Source organism: Cricetulus griseus, chromosome 8, assembly GCF_003668045.3.
Source record: "Cricetulus griseus strain 17A/GY chromosome 8, alternate assembly CriGri-PICRH-1.0, whole genome shotgun sequence".
Classification (NCBI taxonomy): Eukaryota; Metazoa; Chordata; class Mammalia; order Rodentia; family Cricetidae; genus Cricetulus; species Cricetulus griseus.
The window spans coordinates 19,343,021-19,361,626 of record NC_048601.1 but is presented as its reverse complement, the minus strand read 5'-3'; the positions used below and the strand labels follow the sequence as shown (position 1 = coordinate 19,361,626).

Genomic DNA, 18,606 nt, shown 5'->3' with positions numbered 1-18,606 from the left:
TGGGGGAGACCGCACCTAGCAGCAGTGTAAAGGGCACTGAACACCGAGTGTGGGACGGGCGAGTAGCATGGGTTTAGGGTACCATTTGGGTCACACAGGATCCGGAAACACAAGATCCTGCACAGGAATGATGCAGTGAGACTTCCTGGGCGGTGTGGAGGCGCACACCTCTAATTCCAGCGTTGGGGAGGTCGAGACAGAGGCATCATGCGTTTGAGGCCAACCTGACATAAACGGTGAGACTGTCTCACTACCCCCCCTCCCCAAATTCCCTTTGACACTGCGCCTACAGAACACTGGACAGACCTAAACACCCACGAGAAACAAAAGGTGCTTTATTTATTCAATAGAATAGTTGTTACAATTAAATAGATCCATACATTCCCAAATAAATAATGTCCCAAACAATATGGGTAAAATGATGAACAGACAGCCGGTTATTAATGTACATTTGAAAGGTGTCAGAATACTGTAGTTTCGTACACACTGGGAGAAGTGAAAAGAACCAGAGAACTTAATGTGGTGCCCTGTACCTGGGCTGCGCTGTAGAGCTGGCTAAGGGGTCTCTACTCCCTAACACTAGGTTCTTTTTTGTTTTTTAAAGGGCAGGGTCCCCCCTCCCCTTGTTTCTTTTTTTTCCCCCAGTGGTGAGGATGAAACCTAGGGCCCACTGAGTAACATACGACAACTCCAAACCCCTTGGGTTTTTGTAACTTTCCTCTAGGGCGCAATTTCATGCCAAGTCCAACAATGGCAGAAGACGCAGACTGTGTTGAGCACACCCAAGAATGGCATGAACACTGAACTTTATTTGCAACGTAGATATCAAAGGAAATGCTGGCCTCCTGGGAAGGCAGCCTCCACTGGACACTCCACTCCTTTTGTGACATGAGATTCACGAAGTCAAGATAGTCACTCAAAACTGGCATGTAGAACACCTCATTCAGATAGACTTCTTTAAAACCCACTATGGTAATAAACTGGAGGGAAGATGTGTAGGTGAACTTCCTACTTTTTGCCTGATTTTTCCATAACCCTGAAATTGCTAAAAAGAATCTTCTTAGCAAATCTATATAACTGAACATGACCAAGTCTGACTCCAGGCACTGGAGGTGGTTAGGATGCAGTTCAGCAAGTATCAAGATGTGTGCTAATTCATCTCTGGTAGCCTGTGGGGGTGGGCGGGGGTGGGGGGGTGTAAGGAGGATGACCGGCACCCTGTTTTTTGGCTAATACTGAGAAGGCAAAGGTTCTTGGTTTCTTCTCACCTGATTTCAGATCAAGAGAACACCTTGATACTGCTTTGGAGTAGTTTATCCATTATGTATTTTTTTTCTGTCAACCTTTATAATTTTTTTTATTCCTTTTAGCATGTTCAAGATGTAACACATTATCTTCTAGTTTTAGGGATGGGGAAATACAGCCTGGTAAGAGGAGAAATCACTGTTGGGGAAGCATCAGAGACTCGGGTCAGATGCGTGAAACCGCAGATGAACCTAACCCATAACACTTGCTGTCAGAACTGTTCTCTGGACCACACACCTGACACCGGAGGCTTGAGGTCAAAAACAAAACAAACAAACAAGCAAACAAAAAAATAACCCACCTCTCCAGGAGTGGGAATAGAACCAAAACCCACAGCCTTGGGCTTGACTGAAGTCTCTTGTGGCAATTCTTGCCCCAAATGCTAACATGATTTTTGAGCTGAAGTTCTTTGTCACCGATGGGACAACTTTTCTGTGGCCTCCATAATTACTCCTTGAGTTTCTTGGGGCAGGGCCACACTCTGGACTCATGATGTTAGCAATGTTTTTGTTCACGGTACACATGCATTTAGAATCCCAAATAAACCCTTGGTTTTTGGTCACCAGCATCCAAGTGTTGGCATCAGCTCCGCAAAGTGTCCAGACAGGGGCCGGACCCAGTGCTTTAAAACGAGGCTGTGGCCAGCCTTGAGCTGTGCACTCCTTTGCAGGTGAACTTTGTTTCCCTGGGCGGCTTACATTTCAATAAGCTCTCAAATCCACTAGCTGCTTCCAGCACTGGACAGCCAGGTCCAGGGTTACAATTAGATTTCCCTCACCCAATTCCTCTCTCCAATACTGGGTCTTGAGCCTCGAATTTTCAGCAGTTAATCATTTTCTCAGATAAGAAGTCCTGGGGGGGGGGGAGAGAGAACAATCAAAATCCCTTTCCTACAGCGCCATCTGGGGGAAAGGAGGCCAGTTCATCTGTTCCTTCTGGACACCATTTTCAGCATCTTTTCTGGATGCCAGTCTGAGTTTACTTTCTTTAGATCATTCCTCAACTGGAAAGTCTGCATATGCAGCGTGGATTCGAAGCAAGGGATAATTTTTTTTTTTTTTTTTCCTGGTTTGCCTGGAAAGCTGCTTTTGCCTTCTGCCCTGGGGCTTCCTTATGTGTGTGTGCCAGTGCCCACAGAGGCCAGAAGGGGGCGTTGGCTCCCTGGTGCTGGAGTTATAGGCAGTTGTGAGCTGCCCAAGAAGAGATCTGAACTGGGGTCCTCTGGGAGAACAGGAGGTACTTACTCTTAACCACTGAGCCACCCCTCCAGGCCTTCACCTGTATTTTGAGGCCCTTAGAATTAAAAAACAAAACAAAACAAAAACAAAAAAACCCAAGAGCTGAATTCTATGAAAGATGTTTTAGTGTTTTGCCATTTTACGTTACACACATTGATGACAGTAAGAAGTGCCAGTTGTTTAAAGGACTTTGGACTCTGACATAACCATTGCAAATACGCAGTGAGTTATACAAAGCATTCTTTCTTGCGAGCACTTGATAATAAACTAGTGAAAAAGCACACAATTATCTTCAACAGCCAATACCATTATCTAGACATCAAAAAGGTCAATGAAATGAAGACTGTGGAAGGCGGCTACTAATCCCCTAATGTGCAATGCTGGATGTCCTCACACATTATTAAAAAACATAAATGGTACAGAGTGGCAACATTTCTGTAGAAAATGGCGGGTGTACTGGGAAAAACCAGGTTGATTTGGGGTGGATTTCTACTGTCATCTGATACAGCCAGGACCCCAGTGGGGCTCTATCACATAAATTCTTAACTGCTTCTAAAATGGCAGGAGCAGAGGACACAACAGGCCAAGGCACTCCCTTCAGAGGTTGCAAAATGTGAGGGCTTTAAACTTAGTTCTTTTCGCTCATTCCATTTAGATGTTCCTGGAAGTTCATACAAATACACTGAAGTGCTGGTTCGCGTCCTTCCTCACAGTCTACGATAAAGACACTAATCCCAGTATTGGGAGTGACTGACGAGAGTTCTAATTTGCCTAGTGTTGCTGGCAATGAGCATTTGAGGTCACTCAGAAGGTAACCAAAGAGGCTTCTCATGTAAGCTCCATGGCTCACAACTAAGATGCTGGCTGCTAAACCAGGGGTGCCACCATCAGGATGCAACTGCAAACGGTTTCCTACAGGGAATACCTCCGCCAAACAGCTCTCCAGACAGCTGCCTGGAGCCCCGGGGAAGACGATTTCTCTCTGGCCTGTCTCATCCACGATTAGTTGACAAATACAATCAAAGAAATCCTTTGCACGTACTTTCACCTATAAGAAGTAAAAGAGGAAATAAGTTAATGGTGTCCTTAAAATATAAGCCTGAAACAAAACGGATCACTAAAACCCTAAGTTTCTATGGGACCTCAAAAAAACATCACTAGTTGCTGAAGACATTTTGGGGAAGAGGGGAGCTGGAGAAATGCCTCAGTGAAATGCCAAAGCACTTGCCTCACAGCAAGGAGACCAGAACTCTGGGGGGTCCAGAGGCAGAGCTTGATTCAGCGGCTGCCCACACTGCCTGTGCCAACACTGCCTATACCATCAGCTCATGGTTTTCTTACATCATCTAAAAGAGTGCTCCTATCACCAGTGATGGCTGCTGGCCCACAGCGGCTGAGACAGACAGGGTAACTCTAAAGGGGGGGAGGGGGGGAAGCAGCTGTCTGCAAAGCTTGCAAACCGCTTGGCTGTCAGTCACAAATAGCTAGGGTACAAAATCAGTTAGGATTCAGTGACTAGGTCACTGACAAGTCCACCGATGTGCCAGCAATGTGGCAACCTGGATGCAGGCTACATACCTGCTCTAGTGTCTCTCCTCCCGGTGGAGTGAACAGGGGACACTCTTCCCCAGCGGCTCTGGCCATGGCCCGCATCTCGCTTAGCGGCTTGCCTTCTACAACTCCATACTTCTGCAATAGTCCAGTCAGATAAAGGTGCTGCTTAGATACAATGGTAAAAACCCGTGGAAATCTGAAACTGTCCAGGAAGGAGCTCAGCTCCCTATACTAATTCATTACCCCATCTCCTCTTAACTGCTAGTGGGGATGCATTCAGCAGAGGCCCATGGCCTAGAACACACTAGAATGCTCAAGTTAGGTGGTCTGTCCAAGCTGTGGGGAGGAACTTCCTGAGGAGGGGCTTTGCCAGACAAACAAGGGATGTGCCCGGTTCTGAGGATGGAGAGAAACGCGTTGCAGGGCAACGTGAGGGCCTGCCTACCCAGCAGTATCACGTCTGACTCTATGTGCCGGTTCTCAGGCACGAGAGGGAACTGCCTTCTGCCAGAACTTGGGATGTGTATTGAACCACACGAGCCGAGACAGGTTTGTCTTTTAGAACGCCCTCATCATTCTGTTCCGTTTCCAGCCAGGATCAGAAGGAACCAGAGCTGTTGTTATTGAGTTTGGTGACCGTATTGTAGGGCATTTAAAAAAAAAAAAAAAAAAATGTCAACGCTCCATGAGACCTAGGTTTGGATCTGGATCTCTGAGTGGAGATTTCCATGTGCTTTGCCCTAAATTATTTAAAGCTCAGCTTTAAGAAGACTCACTTCTGGTATACAAACAGGGTGAAAGAAAACCCACACACTCACAGTGAGGGTAGGAGAGGGAGGGAGAACGCTTTGCCCTTTCTTTAAGTTTCCCCACAGTATACAAGTTTTTACCAGTGTGACCTGCTATCATTCAAGACGCTTATCTCACAGAGTTAAATAAGGTGCTCTATGTATTGTACAGCAGGACTGACACAGTTCAGTCCACTCCCCCTCCCCACCCCATCACCCTCTCCTCGATCCTACCCCTCAAACATTCTAGCCAAGTACTCTACCACTGAGCTATTAGCTACTATCTAGATTTTTTTTTTTTTTTTTTTTGAAATAGGGTCTGTGTAGCTCAGGCTGGTCTCAAGTTAATAATCCTCCTGCCTCTACTTTCTAAGTATTGGGATTACAGATATGTGTCACCATGCCTAGTTACACAGATCCTTAAATATACATTAGTTGATTCTAAATTCCCAAGAAAGAGCTAGAGATTGCTCAGTGGTAAAGAGCACTGGCTGCTCTTGCAGAGGATCCAGGTTCAATTCCTGGCACCCACATGGCAGCTCACAATAGGTCTGTAATTCCAGTCACGGGAGATCCAACATCCTTTCATGGCCTCCTTGAAAACCAGGCATGCCTGTGGTATACATACATACATACATACATACGTACAATAATTAAAAATAAGTTCCTGAGAGGACCACCTCTGTGTTTTAGCTAAGGGATGGCTCAGTGAACTTTGTGGTAGAAGGTCAAACAAGTTACCCTTTCTCGCAGTCTGGGGTCATACTTCACCATCATGTCTTTGCAAAATTTGCTTTTCTCCAAAATGCCAGATATGGTCTGAAATGCAAAAGACAAATGATTGTTTCTTTCTCTCCTTTTTTTTTATTAAGAATGGGTCATCACCATGGAGTTTCAAAAGCATGTCATTTTTAGTTTTTTTTATAAATTACTATAGTTTTCTTGTGCAAAAATTGTTTCTCTGGTTGGGGTTGCAGCTCAATAGCCAAGCACCTGCCCAGTTCATATGACACCTGGGGTTTGTGGCTTCTCTTCATGCCCAACTCTGGTATTTACTGTTATGTACATCTAGTCCACAGGGCCAATCCAGACTATCACCTGCTTTAATAAAGATTTACTAGAGCCCAGCCACGTGGCCACTTACTGATATACTCTGTGCAAAACTACATTCAAACCATATCAGTATGAACAGAAATAAACAGCTGTCCCAGACACTGCAGAGACTATCAAACGTGGAGTACTTATTATCAGGCTCCTAACAGAAAAGAATGCTAGCCTTCATTATGGCTGCGCGTGTGTGGTGTGGTGTGGTGTGGTGTGGTGTGGTGTGGTGTGGTGTGTGTGTGTGTGTGTGTGTGTGTGTGTGTGTGTGTGTTAGGCATGCAGGTTTGCACATATGTGCTGTGTGCTCTTGTAGGACCTGAGATGCTCTTGGATCATTCTTCACTTTACTTATTGAGGCAGGTCTCTTGCTAACCCCGGATGGAGCTCACCGGTTCTGATTGATCCAGTTAGCCAGCTTGTTCTGGGGATTTCTCTATCGCCCAGTTGCTGGGATTGCTAGTGGCTGCTGCATAGACCCATCTTTTATCTGGCAAGCACTTTATTCACAGAACCGTCTTCTCACTCCCTATTCCGGTTCCAGCTCTCCATGAAGCTGTCTCTAAGTGGCTATTGATTCCTTTAAGCCTCAGTTTCAATCCACTGTCAGTTTTCCAGTTTGCACAAGATTTCTGTTTACTTGTTTCCGGTTCTCTGTTGAGTCTCTCGGTTCATCTTTCATCAAGGTGTAAGGGAGCATCTGAAGCTCTGTCTGGTGATGGATGTGGTGACCAGGCTTGACACCTGATCACTTGGGAGGCTGTGGCAGGGGAATGGCAAGTTCAAGGTGAGGCTGACTGTGCTGTGTTATTTTGCTCGTTTTTGTTCACTTTCTTCTTTATGTCTGTTTTTGATGGACACAAGACACCAGAAATCATTTAAGACCTTTCCTCTCCCCTCCATATGCCTTGTGTTTTTGGTTTCAGTATTTCATCCGCTTTGTGTGAATGTGTGTGAGCATTGTGGCATGCATGTGGAGGTCAGAGACAACCTGAAAGAGTCCATTGTTCCTTCCATCATGTGGGTCCCAGGGACGGAACTTGAGTCATCAGGCTTGGCCGAAGGCACCTTTACCCACTGAGCTATTTCACTAGGCTTTGGAAGCAGGATTTTCAAACTCACTGTTGTTAAGCTTCTGACCTATCAGCCTAGACGCTTAGCCTGAACTCACCTGCTTAGTCCTCGTGAGATCACTGGAGAAAGCGTGCGTAAACTTCACGTTGTTCAGAAAGCGGCCAGCAGCAGCTGCTTGCTGAAACCCAGTCTCGGAAAGGGGCTCATCTACTCCTTGCCCTGTGGTGGGACAGAACCATTCAAAGGTGTATCTAGGTGAAGTCACAGGAGAGGGACAGGATCTACAGTGGTTACCGTGATGTTTCATCATTTTCTTGGGTACCAGACCACCTGGCTTCTTAGAGAGCTGATTCTACACATATGACATAGAGCCATAACTCGACGAAGACTCAGCCTACTCAGATGTAGATGAGACCAAGGCTGCTGGCCTCATGGGAATTCCATCGCTCTGAGCCATCTGGCTCGTCCCTCTTTTATGTCTGTCCATTTCTCCACACTTAGTGTACTGTACCCACAGGCTATGCTCCTGCAGGCTGCGTCAGGTGGCCATGTCATCACTCTCTACTGTCTAAAGGGTCAGCACAGATATTACTTCTCTTCCTCACCTCCTTTCCTTTCTATTTCATGGGGGGGGGGGGTGGAAGGGAGGGAGGTATAAAACCAGACACGATGCCTCACACCTACAACCTCAGCACTTGTGAGGCTGAGGCAGGAGGATTGCAATGAGTAAGAGGCCTTCCTGGCCTACAGTAAGCTGCAGTCTGGACTACAGAGTAGCACTATCTCAAAAAAAAAAAGAAAAGTCAAAATGAATTAAAGTACTATGAAGCCAGGGGACAAGCCAAGCGTACGGTGAAGGAGCACCCTACAAGGAAGAAACTAAACTGCATGTGTTGTTCATTGCTGGCCTCCAGAATGTGAAGCAAGCCTGGAAGCCTCTGAGCTAAACCTCTGAGAAGAAGACAGAGTCATCGCGTTATCAGCACTCGCTGGCGGGCGGCGGGGAGTGGGCTGCCACGTAGAACAGAGGGCTGGAAAACCAAACAGACCCTGGGAGGAGAGGCCAATGGAGTCTCAGATCAGGAGAAAAATCAAACACAAATCCCCTTCCAAGAAAACCACTCTCAATATGGGGTAATAAGTTCTCGTTTATTTACAACAAACAAAAGATTCAACATGCACACACGCTCGTGTACACACACCTCATGAATGAAAGCCAGGAGGAACAACAACCAAGGGATTTAGAGCCACTAAGACTTTAGATATTAAATCAGCAGTAGAGACTAGAAATAAGGTAGATTCAGAATAATAGATGAACAAAACCACGCAAAAATAATGTGGTAGTCTCTTAAAGAATTTTTTTTTTTTTTTTTTTAAACCAAGGAACTGATAAGGAAAATCCCTCCCTGGGCAGCAATCTGGCAGGAGTGGGTGTGAGGACATCAAACACAGAGCTGAAGACTTAATTCAAAGGGCAGCACAGGCACTGGGAGGAGCTGGACCATTTCACAGATGTGTTGTATATAAAGGAAAAAGAATTCCCAAATGTGCAGCTCCTGGCTTAAGCTACTGCAACAAAGGGAAAAGGCGGCTTATCAGCTGAAGATACCGATCTCTCACTGCTCTGGAGGCCAAAGTTGTGTGTCAAGATGCCAGCATGCTAGGTTCTTTCTGGCGAGGTCCTCTGCCAGCGTACACAGTGGGTGAAGAGGGGTGACGAGGATGCCCCTAGTGACCTAATCACCTCCCAAAGACACTGGGGGTCAGAATTTCAACACAGGGATTTGGAAGGACACAAGCTTTAGTCTACAACATGTACCTAACTGGAATTCCAGAGGATGATTAGAAAAAGTGGAGGAGGGGAGAGAATGAAGAAACAGTGACAGATTGCTTCCTGAAACGGAGGGGAGGCGCAAATCTAGAGATAAGGAAAACACAATGTAGGATAAATGAAAAAAGGGAAACTCCCTGGCTGGAGAGATTACTTGGCAGTTAGGAGCACTGGCTGGTGACCAAGAGCTGCCTGCTTTACAGGCCGACTCCTTCTGGCCTTCTGGGGCACTGAATGTGGTACACATTCATACATGCGGGCAGATCACATACGTATACATATAATTAAAAACAAATCTTTGAAAATGAGGGACATTAGACTCAATGTGAAGATTTAAAGAGCAGCTGTAGGGACGGCTTGCCTAGTGACATGTGATCTGTTGGCCACTCACCTCAATGCTCTGATGAAATACCTGACCAAAGCAACTTACGGAAGAGAGGGTAGGGGCTGGAGAGATGGCTAAGCAGTTAAGAGCACCTGTCACTCTTCCAGGCAACCATTTGTAACTGCAGTTCTGGAGAAACCAATGCCCTGTCTTCCGGTCTCCAGGGCACTGCACACATGGTTCACAGACTTGTATGCAGGCAAGCCACTCACACACATAAAATAAAACAGTAAAAGAGGTTATCTGGGCTCGAAGTTCAAGAGGACAGTCCATAACGGTAGGGGAGCCAAGCGGAAGGACTGAGGAAGCTCAGAGACGACTGCTCCCCTCACAGGGAATGGAGCTGCCCACTTTCGGGATGGGTCTTCCCGACCAGATAACCCCTTCCAGGCAACCATGGCTTCCCTGATGGCCAGTTCCACAAATCCAGATCCTGCCAAGATGATAATTCATGATAACATTCACAACTGATGGAAAACCTCCTTTACCAACTACGCTGTTGCTCCAGTACTGGGAATGAGATCAGGGTTGCAGCCACCAGCCTAAGAGCCTTATCCTGAGCTCCAAGCTCAGCTCAACAAGACAAAGCAGAAAGGGAGTAATTATCTTGTGGGAAATGTCAGTCCCCAAGTGTGCACTGACAGAGACCATCTTTCCATGGGCCAACTCCACACACTACAGGGTCTCCCAGAGAACGTGTCTCACCGTAAAGGGCTGACATGCAAAAGGATCGAGCACCAAAGAAACTAAACACACATGTAACTGGAAACAAACAAATACAATAATGTAAAATTACAAAACAAAACAAAACAAAACAAAAAACTTAAGGAGGACTAAGTTACCAGTTCACCCTAAATAGAATGTATTTTTCCAAGATGGGGATGTTTATACAATTCTTCACTAGATGTTGCTAGAATGGATGGATGTTTTTGTCCTTCCACAGGTGGTCTGTTAAAACCCTAACTCCCAAAGTGATGGTGGCAGGATGCTAGGGTGGCCCCATGATATGGTCCCAGTGACTTTGTGAGGAGAGACAAGTTTCAACTCTCTCTGCACTGGACGACACCCCCCAGAGAACCACAGGCTGCCAAGTGGGAGGTGGCTGCTCCAGACAAGACTGAGGCACTGTCTTAGGTTTCTATTGCTGTGATAAACCCATTCACCAAAGCAACTTGGGGAGGGAAGGGATAATTTCATCTTCTAGCCCCAGGTTACAGTCCATCATCAAGGAAAGCCAGGGCAGGTACTCAAAGCAGAAACCGAGAGGCAGGAACTGAAGCAGAGGCCAAAAAAGAATGTGGCTTCCTTGTGTGCTCAGCTGCTTTCTTATACAATTCAGATCCCCCTGCCCCGTGGTGGCTCCACCCATAGTGGCCTGGCCTTTGACAAGCAGAGCAATCGAGCATCCAGGGTGGCAAGGGTCAGGTTGGTGAGGGACCCGGGCCTATGGATAACTCAGGTGGGCACACACTGCATTTAGAAGCAAAGGCCTGTTTAGGCACACAACTAGTTTGTCCCCAGAAAGGGAGCCAGACACACTAAGAAGGAAAACCAACTTCTGCACAGCCCAGAAGTTCCTACCCCAAAACTAAAACTAAAAAGATTTTAGAATCAACTGCAGCAGCCTCTGCCTAGTTCTCCAAGATGTTCCTAAATAGGCCAGACTCTGCAGATCTTAGCACACACAGAATACAAGCGGCCAGCACGCAACAAGAGGACAAGGACTGCCCCAGAATATAGTGAACTTTCACTGTTAGTACAGAAATCAGTTAACTGCTTAGAAAGGTGTTAATATCAATCTGTAAATGTCATGCTTCCTAATATGAAATCGTTTTTTATAGCCTAAGCCAGTCATGAACTCCTTATGTAGTCCAGATACTGGCCTCAAACTCACAGAGGTCCTCCTGATTCAGGCACCTACCTGCTGGGATTACTGGCATATGTCACCTGGTTTTAAGCATATTAAATCTCAACTGTGGTATTTCAAGACCATAAGAACCCAACATGACTTTTCAATCAGTGGCTGGGTCCCTTTGAGGGCCTGCAGAGACTAGTGGAGAACCCCCTGCATACCATATCCACTTCAGAGACTTTCGTTCCTCCTGGTGACCTACTGTTTTGGTCCAAGTCTGTGGTTACCATGGTACCCTCCATCCCCTAATCGCACTCCAATTTAACCCTGCTGCAGTGCCTCCCGCCCGGCCCTCCCCTACCAAGTCTGATTAGCCCACACATCCCATCAACACTGAGATGGCACTATATGGGCAACAATCTGGTGACACTAACCTTGAATGATTTTCTCCTTATTAAATCTTGTTTCGCCACTAAAATAAAAAGAAAATACCATTACCAACTTATTTTTGAAAAGAGGAAAAAATAACAAATTTTATAATGACATTCATAATGAAATCTTAAACTTGCAAATTGAAATATTTTCTTTGCAACCATCTATCTCAACTCATGAATCCCAAGCCAAGACATTCCTTAAAGCAAATGTATATGGATCAGGAAAACAATGTTTAATCAACTGCTGGGGGAAAGCACTAGTTAAAAGGCAGGTGTGTGTACACATTAGTTTGTTTTTGTTTTGTTTTGTTTTGCTTTTTCGAGACAGGGTTTCTCTGTGGCTTTGGAGGCTGTCCTGGAACTAGCTCTTGTAGACCAGGCTGGTCTCAAACTCACAGAGATCCAACTATCTCTGCCTCCCCAGTGCTGGGATTAAAGGCGTGCGCCACCAACGCCCGGCGTACACATTAGTTTTAAGAGGTATCCTTATTAAATTTAAGTATATTGACTGATCAAGACTAGAAAAGACAGCAGGACTGCCACCAGGGTGTCAGGCTGTGGGTCGCTGCCCTGAAGGAGTACATGATTGGGTGTGACAATGGGAAGAGAAAGAAATTCCAGGACCGTTGGCACCCACCCAGAACTGACCCAGGTTCTAGAGCTGAGGCAGTCACGCCATGAGACAGCTACAGGCACCTTGTCTACAGACAGTGCACCCGACTGAGGTGTGGCAACACAACTAGGAATTAAGAAATCAAAACAATCCCAATCTGGAAGCAACCAGAAAACCAACGGGGACTGGTAAACTAGGCTGGTAGAGAGAGGTGAGAGGGACCCACAAGGGCGGGCCTAGATGGCGAGAAAGACTTACAATAAAAGTCACCAAGTGAGGCTGGTAAAGAGATTACCACACAAGCATAAGGACTGAGCTGGGATCCTTGCACTATGGAAAACGTTGGACATGGTGCACACTGGTGAGGTGGAGACAGGAATCCGTGAGGCCACGGTCAGTAAGAGACCCCGCCTCAAAAATGAAGGTGGAAAATGACAGTGGAAGACACCCTGGCCTCCACATCATGCACTGACCTTGAACAAAGTTTATTCTTTAAAAACAAACACAGGCCGGGCGTTGGTGGCGCACGCCTTTAATCCCAGCACTCGGGAGGCAGAGGCAGGTGGATCTCTGTGAGTTCAAGGCCAGCCTGGTCTACAGAGCGAGTGCCAGGATAGGCTCCAAAGCCACAGAGAAACCCTGTCTCAAAAACAAAACAAAACAAAAACAAACAAACAAAAAAACACAGAATATAGATTCTGTCTAAAAGACTTCAAGAGGGGACTAGAGAGATGGCACAGTGGATAAAAGGAGTCGATGCTCTTGTAGAGGAACAGGGTCCCCATTCCCAGCACCCACCTGGTGGCTCTCAACACAGGCCCAGAGGATACAATACCCGCTCTTCTGGCTTCAACACGTATCAGGCACTCATGTGATACATACATATACGCAGGCAAAGCACTCATACACATAAAAAAAAAACCTCCACAAAACTTGTGTGGAAAGAGAACAACCTCCACAATAAAGGACTAAGGGCAAGGCTGAAATAAGGTACCAACACTCAGAAATGGAAAATACCCGGATTCACATAAAGAAACATTGAAAGGATACATTTAAAAAAGCAATACGTCCAGGCATGGTGGCCCATGCCTTTAATCCCAGCACTTGGGAGGAAGAGGCAAGTGCAACTTTGAGTTCAAGGCCAGCCTGGACTATATAGTGAGTTCCAGACAGGGCTACACAGTGAGTAGCCCTGTCTCAAAAATAAAATAAGGTTTTGTTTTGCTTTGCTTTTTAAGGAAAAAGCAAGTGTAAAGGCTGTAGCTCAGTGGTAGAACACTTGCAAGGCCTCGGGTTCAATACTCAGAACAGCAAAACTAACTAAGTAACTAAAATATAAATAAGAATCAGTGTGGTCTCATACGGGCAGAGGAATAAGAAGAACCATTTTGGTTCTTAAACACGTAGATACAAAAAAATGCATGATTACCTAAATGAAATTACTGTGTGCAGAACTATTTTGGTCTTGGTTTTGCCACCATTGATGGACTACTATTAATAATGGACATTAACCTCTGACATGTCAGCAGCACAAAGGCAGGCTGGGCACGCTGTTGTTCCTAATCAAGTAATAGGAACCGTGGCCTGGGTTCAATTTCTCTCTGACTAATAATCCTCCTGAGATCAAGAAAAACTGCCTCCTAGCGATTCCTGCCTTTAATCTCAGCATTTAGGAGGACATGAAAGAAGGCTGCTTGAGTTCAAGGCCAGCCTGGGCTACATATTGAGCTGCAGGCTATCTCAGGCTACAAAGCAAGACTCGCAAAGAACCAAAAGCTGGGTTTGGTGACACAAGCCTGTAATGGGAGGGTCAGGAGTTCGAGGCCAGCCTGGGCTATAGAAACAAGAAAAAAAAAACAGAACTGCTGTTAAATAGAACTGTCATCCTCCCAATTACTCCCAGCAAGAACCAAAGACACACCCTCACTGTGTACATTTAAAAACAAGGATTTGGGGGGGGGGGTGTGGCTCAGATGATAAGTAACCTGCTCCCATACAAACATGAGCACCTGAGCTTCATACTTGAGGTAAAAACTGAGTGGGCCCATGATTCCAGCCCTGGAGAGCTGGAGACAGGAGGATCCCTAGGGCTCCCTGGGCAGCCAGTCTAGCACAATCAGAAAGCTCCAGGATTAACGAAAAACCCTGTCTCTAAAAATTAGGTGGAGGGGCTACAGCAGTGGCTTGGTGGTTAAAAGTACTGGCTGCTTTTCCAGAGGACCCACAGTGGCTCATAATCATATGTAACTCCAGTTCTAGGGGATCCCCTGCTCTCTTCTGACCTCTGTGGGGATGACATGCACATGATGCACAGACAGGCAAGACACCCATACTCATAAAATAAAAATAAGTAAATCTTTGTTCTCTTTTTAAAGGTGGAGATTAATACACACCAAAAGTCTGAGATCTTTCTACAGTCAGTGGCCATTCTTTTGAACACTCACTGAAAAGAATTCCAGTGACTCGATGGTTTTGCAAAACCACAGCCTCTCATCTAGTGATTTTTTTTTTCCAGTAAAAGGAAAAAAAAAAAATAGATCTGATATAGTGAACCACTTCCTTTAGCTGGGAGTTGACCAAGATCTCTGCTGGGGCTGAAGAGAGATGCTCGGTGGGTAAGAGTGCTTGCTTTGAGTAAGCAGAAAGAAGTGAGTTTAGACCTTGGCACTCACATAAATGGCATGGTTTGTGCCTGTAACCCAAGTGCTGGAGGTTGGGGCTTGCTGGCCGCCAACTGAGCTCCAGGTTCAGTTACTGAAGTTGCTTCTAGTATCCCCCACCTCCAAGTGTGCATATGCCCCGGCACACACACAAAAATAGCTGGTCCCTTTTAGCTTCTAGCGGGCAGTTTTGCACTCAAGCCACTTTATAAATATTCAAAGACCAGGTATCCCAAAATAGAACTGTTTCCCCAAAACCTGTGTAAATATTTAGGATATAGCTTTTAACAGCATGAAAGAGTTTCTATAAATCCTCGAGGCAGGTGTTTAAAGTTAGTTTAGAGGGTGGCCAAGGCTAAGCAAGCCCTTTGCTAGGGAATCCACTTCCCTGAGCCAGACTTTGGCTTGTGACAGAGAGAGAAGGCAGAGACTTCGGAAAGGTCAGAGAGATGTATTTGGAAGGAGTCAAGGATACAGCACTCATTTTCAAATCCTGAAGGGTGATCCATTTCCAGAACAGAACACCCGGCCCCACAGGAGTCTAGACACTTATGCCAAGAACTGTAGTCTCATGACTAGCCATTTATAGGCTCTGTGGGCAGAAGGGGAGGGGGTGTTGCACGGGACATGATGGGGGACACAAAAGACATGGGGCAAGCCCCACTCAGGCTGCATCACTTGCTCTTGTTTCAAAGCGAGTTCCTTAGCCCAGGTTTGCACTTAATCCCTTATAAGATCCTTATAGAGGATTCAAAGTCAACAGACAGCTACCAGCTGGCCACAACAGAGAAGCCAACCATTATGGGAAACCAGCACACTTTGGGGTTTTCACGACATTTTTTCCCGAGTGTATGAAAAGGTAAATTACAGCCTCGACGGATATCACCTGATGCTCAGTCATGAATGGATCCTAACTCCCTTTCAACAATTCATTTGCAGATACAGAGTTCAAAGGCTATCGTGAGAGGAAAAAGACAATACAAGAAGTAAATTAAATTTAGTTAAAAAAAACAACAAAAAAAACGATGTAAGAGCTGGCTAAAAATGGTTTTGCACGTGACACAATACAGAATAGAACCCAGGAAGGCTTCTGTGGCTTTGTGTAGGAACACTGACACCAGCCTCCTTGACCAAAGAGAGATTTGAAGTTTGTAACCCAGGGTGTTCTAATCCAAAAACAACACACCTCCGTGTCAAAATATGAAGAGATTAGAAGCTGGAGAGATGAGTCATGGCCTAAGAGCAATGATTGCTCTCCCAGAGGACCCAGGTTCAATTTTCAGCATCCTCGTGGCAGATTAACAACTATCCATAATTCTAACTCCGGAGGATCTGACACCATTTTTCTGGCCTCTGTGGGCACCAGGTGTACACATGCTACACAGACATGACACTAAGACAAAACACCTATACACATAAAAAATTTTAAAACATAATGAATTAAAATAAACACATAAGACTTCATGAAGATTTGGTTTGACACAAGGAAATTGCTTTACATTTCTCTTTCATTATAATACGGTTCAATATAGTTAGGCAACTCTTCCATGCGTCACTATATTTTAGGTATGGGGACTACCAGTCAAATTTGAAAGCATGTCTGTTCTTGAACCTCGAGGCTTCTAGGGTGTCTCAAATACACCAGAAAGAGGACAACTGGGATGGCCATGACAGGAAAGCAGCTAATCATCATCCTGTCTTTATTTCAACACATCCATTTTTTTTTTTTTTGGACACAGGATCTCACTGTGTACCACTGGCTGGTCTGGCACTGCTATGAAGATCAGGCTGGCCTTGAACTCCTCTGCCTCCTGACTCCTGGGATTACAGCACACACACCACCATGACTGTCAAATAAAACTACTCTTACAACCCCTTAAAAGTATATCAGGAGGATAAAGGGTAGTTCAAAGCTGTTGATATTCAAATGCTGGCCAAACACTATGCTTTAAAGTAACTGAGAGGCAGAGAGCAGTGGGTTAATTTGTTCTGGTTCAAATCTTGCCTAGCCAACTTGCCGAGTGACTCTAATCAAATTACTTGGAGTCGACTCCCCTTACTCACCAGTGAATCAGATTTACAAAATAAGAAACTCCCTATTCACACGGATACTTCCCAGTAGAGTCTAATAGGGGTTGTTTCTCCAGCCCACCAAGGGGCTCTCAAACTGGGTCCGAATTCTTCTCGGTTTGAAAAGAGGGTAATGCGGACTGAAGTTCCTCCAGGGCTCCCAACAAAGCTGTTTTACCTTAAGGAGGTTAAGAACCCTCCCCAGAACATTCTAGAACACATAGAGGATGAAGCAGAAGAGATGGGGAAGCAGTTTTCTAATGTGGTCATTAAAATCCCTGAATCCAGCCGGCCGTTGGTGGCTCACGCCTTTAATCCCAGCACTCGGGAGGCAGAGGCTAGGTGGATCTCTGTGAGTTCGAGACCAGCCTGGTCTACAAGAGTTAGCTCCAGGACAGCCTCCAAAACCACAGAGAAACCCTGTCTCGAAAAACAAAAAAAAATCCCTGAATCCTAAAGACCCAGATCCCATGATGCCGGAGGATATTTTCCTATAAAGGAGGAACTGGACAGAGAAGGCACTATTGAAGAAGAGGAAGGCATTTGACAAGGTTCAAATGCTGTCTGCACTCCTATGAGCCCTATGAGGACAAAAGGGAATCCCAGTCCCTTGACAAATTCAGAGCTCGCCCAGAAGGCAGTTCTGATAAACTGGCCTACACAGGTGAGAACCAACTGCCTTTTAGCTGAGCTTTGCTTATAGAAGAACAAATTATTAATTCTCAGGTATATTTCTTTCTCTCTGCTGCCAGGCGCTCCATCTTCTCCAATTAATCTCCCGGTCCCCAGCGAGATTAGAAAGACTGCAGCCACCAATCTGTTTATCCCGACACAGGTCAGAAAGATTAAATCTGTCCTCAGATGCCTAGGCTTTTTGAGGCTGCTCCTAGCTAGAGCCCCAATCCCAACCAACATCTCTTCGCCTTGAAAACCCCCTCCGGTTATCCACCCCGAATGCGCATCCCATCTTCACGCGGCAAACACGTGCTGAGGAGGAAAACAATAGGTGATCCAAAGTCAGATTCTGCTCCATGTAATCTGTAGAAAAAAGGGCTGGGGCCCTGTCTTCTTTCTCAGAACTGTAACCTTTGAAGGGAAGCAAATTTCAAAAGTATCCCCGCAGCGAAGAGAAACGGGTGGGGTGAGGGGAGAAGGCAACCAGCGTCGGAAAGATGAGGCGTGGCCCGTCAATTCTGCAAACTCTGGGATCTGCTAGGAGGAGAAAGGTCACGCTGAGAAGTCGGTAGACAGGGTCGAGCCTGCACTCAGTGTCCGGGAACCTTGATCACGTGCTTCTCCACACTAGCTTCCTGGGGGAAACGCAGGGCTGCAGACATTTAAGTCCTGCCTTCCTCCCCCAGGGAGGTGCGGATAAAAGGAAGGGAAGTAGACCCGAGAGGGCGCAAAGCAAAGTACATGGGAAGCCCACCCTCCAGAGGAGACCCAGGCCAGGAAGCTCCCGGAGATTGCGATACTCACTGGCGGATAACGGTCAGGGCAAAGCGCGGCATCTCGACTGCAGCCCCAAGGCGCAAGAGCCACGGCCCGGCTCCGCTGCACCGCTCTGCGCCCGCACTGCGGAGCCACCTTGCCTGCACTACTTCCGCCTGCCCTGCGGACCGGCTCCGTAGCCATTGGTCGAAGTGGCCGCTAATGTCATCACAAAGCTACCAATAGGAGCGGAGATTGAGACCCGAAGTG

General features: G+C 46.2%; 1 protein-coding gene across 1 annotated transcript; it reads right to left on the bottom strand.

Moving 5' to 3' along the window:
- Window positions 1–315: 315 nt before the first annotated feature.
- Tigar (TP53 induced glycolysis regulatory phosphatase) lies at window positions 316–18,540 on the bottom strand. Its single transcript, XM_027428348.1, has 6 exons — window positions 18,385–18,540; window positions 11,563–11,600; window positions 7,158–7,279; window positions 5,627–5,704; window positions 4,122–4,232; window positions 316–3,591 (listed from the first exon to the last, which is right to left on the bottom strand). Exons 1-6 carry the CDS (start codon window positions 18,414–18,416, stop codon window positions 3,172–3,174), a joined length of 801 nt encoding a protein of 266 aa, XP_027284149.1. The 5' UTR covers window positions 18,417–18,540; the 3' UTR covers window positions 316–3,171.
- Window positions 18,541–18,606: the final 66 nt, after the last annotated feature.

Bases quoted from the DNA above. Each gene is read 5' to 3' on its own strand.
- Tigar (XM_027428348.1), bottom strand. From the start codon at position 18,416: ATGCCGCGCTTTGCCCTGACCGTTATCCGCCA. The intron at 5,705-7,157 runs GTGAGTTCAGGC...TTTGCATTTCAG, and splicing joins ATCTCACGAGGACTAAGCAG to ACCATATCTGGCATTTTGGA. The intron at 3,592-4,121 runs GTATGTAGCCTG...TACTTCTTATAG, and splicing joins GAGGAGAGACACTAGAGCAG to GTGAAAGTACGTGCAAAGGA.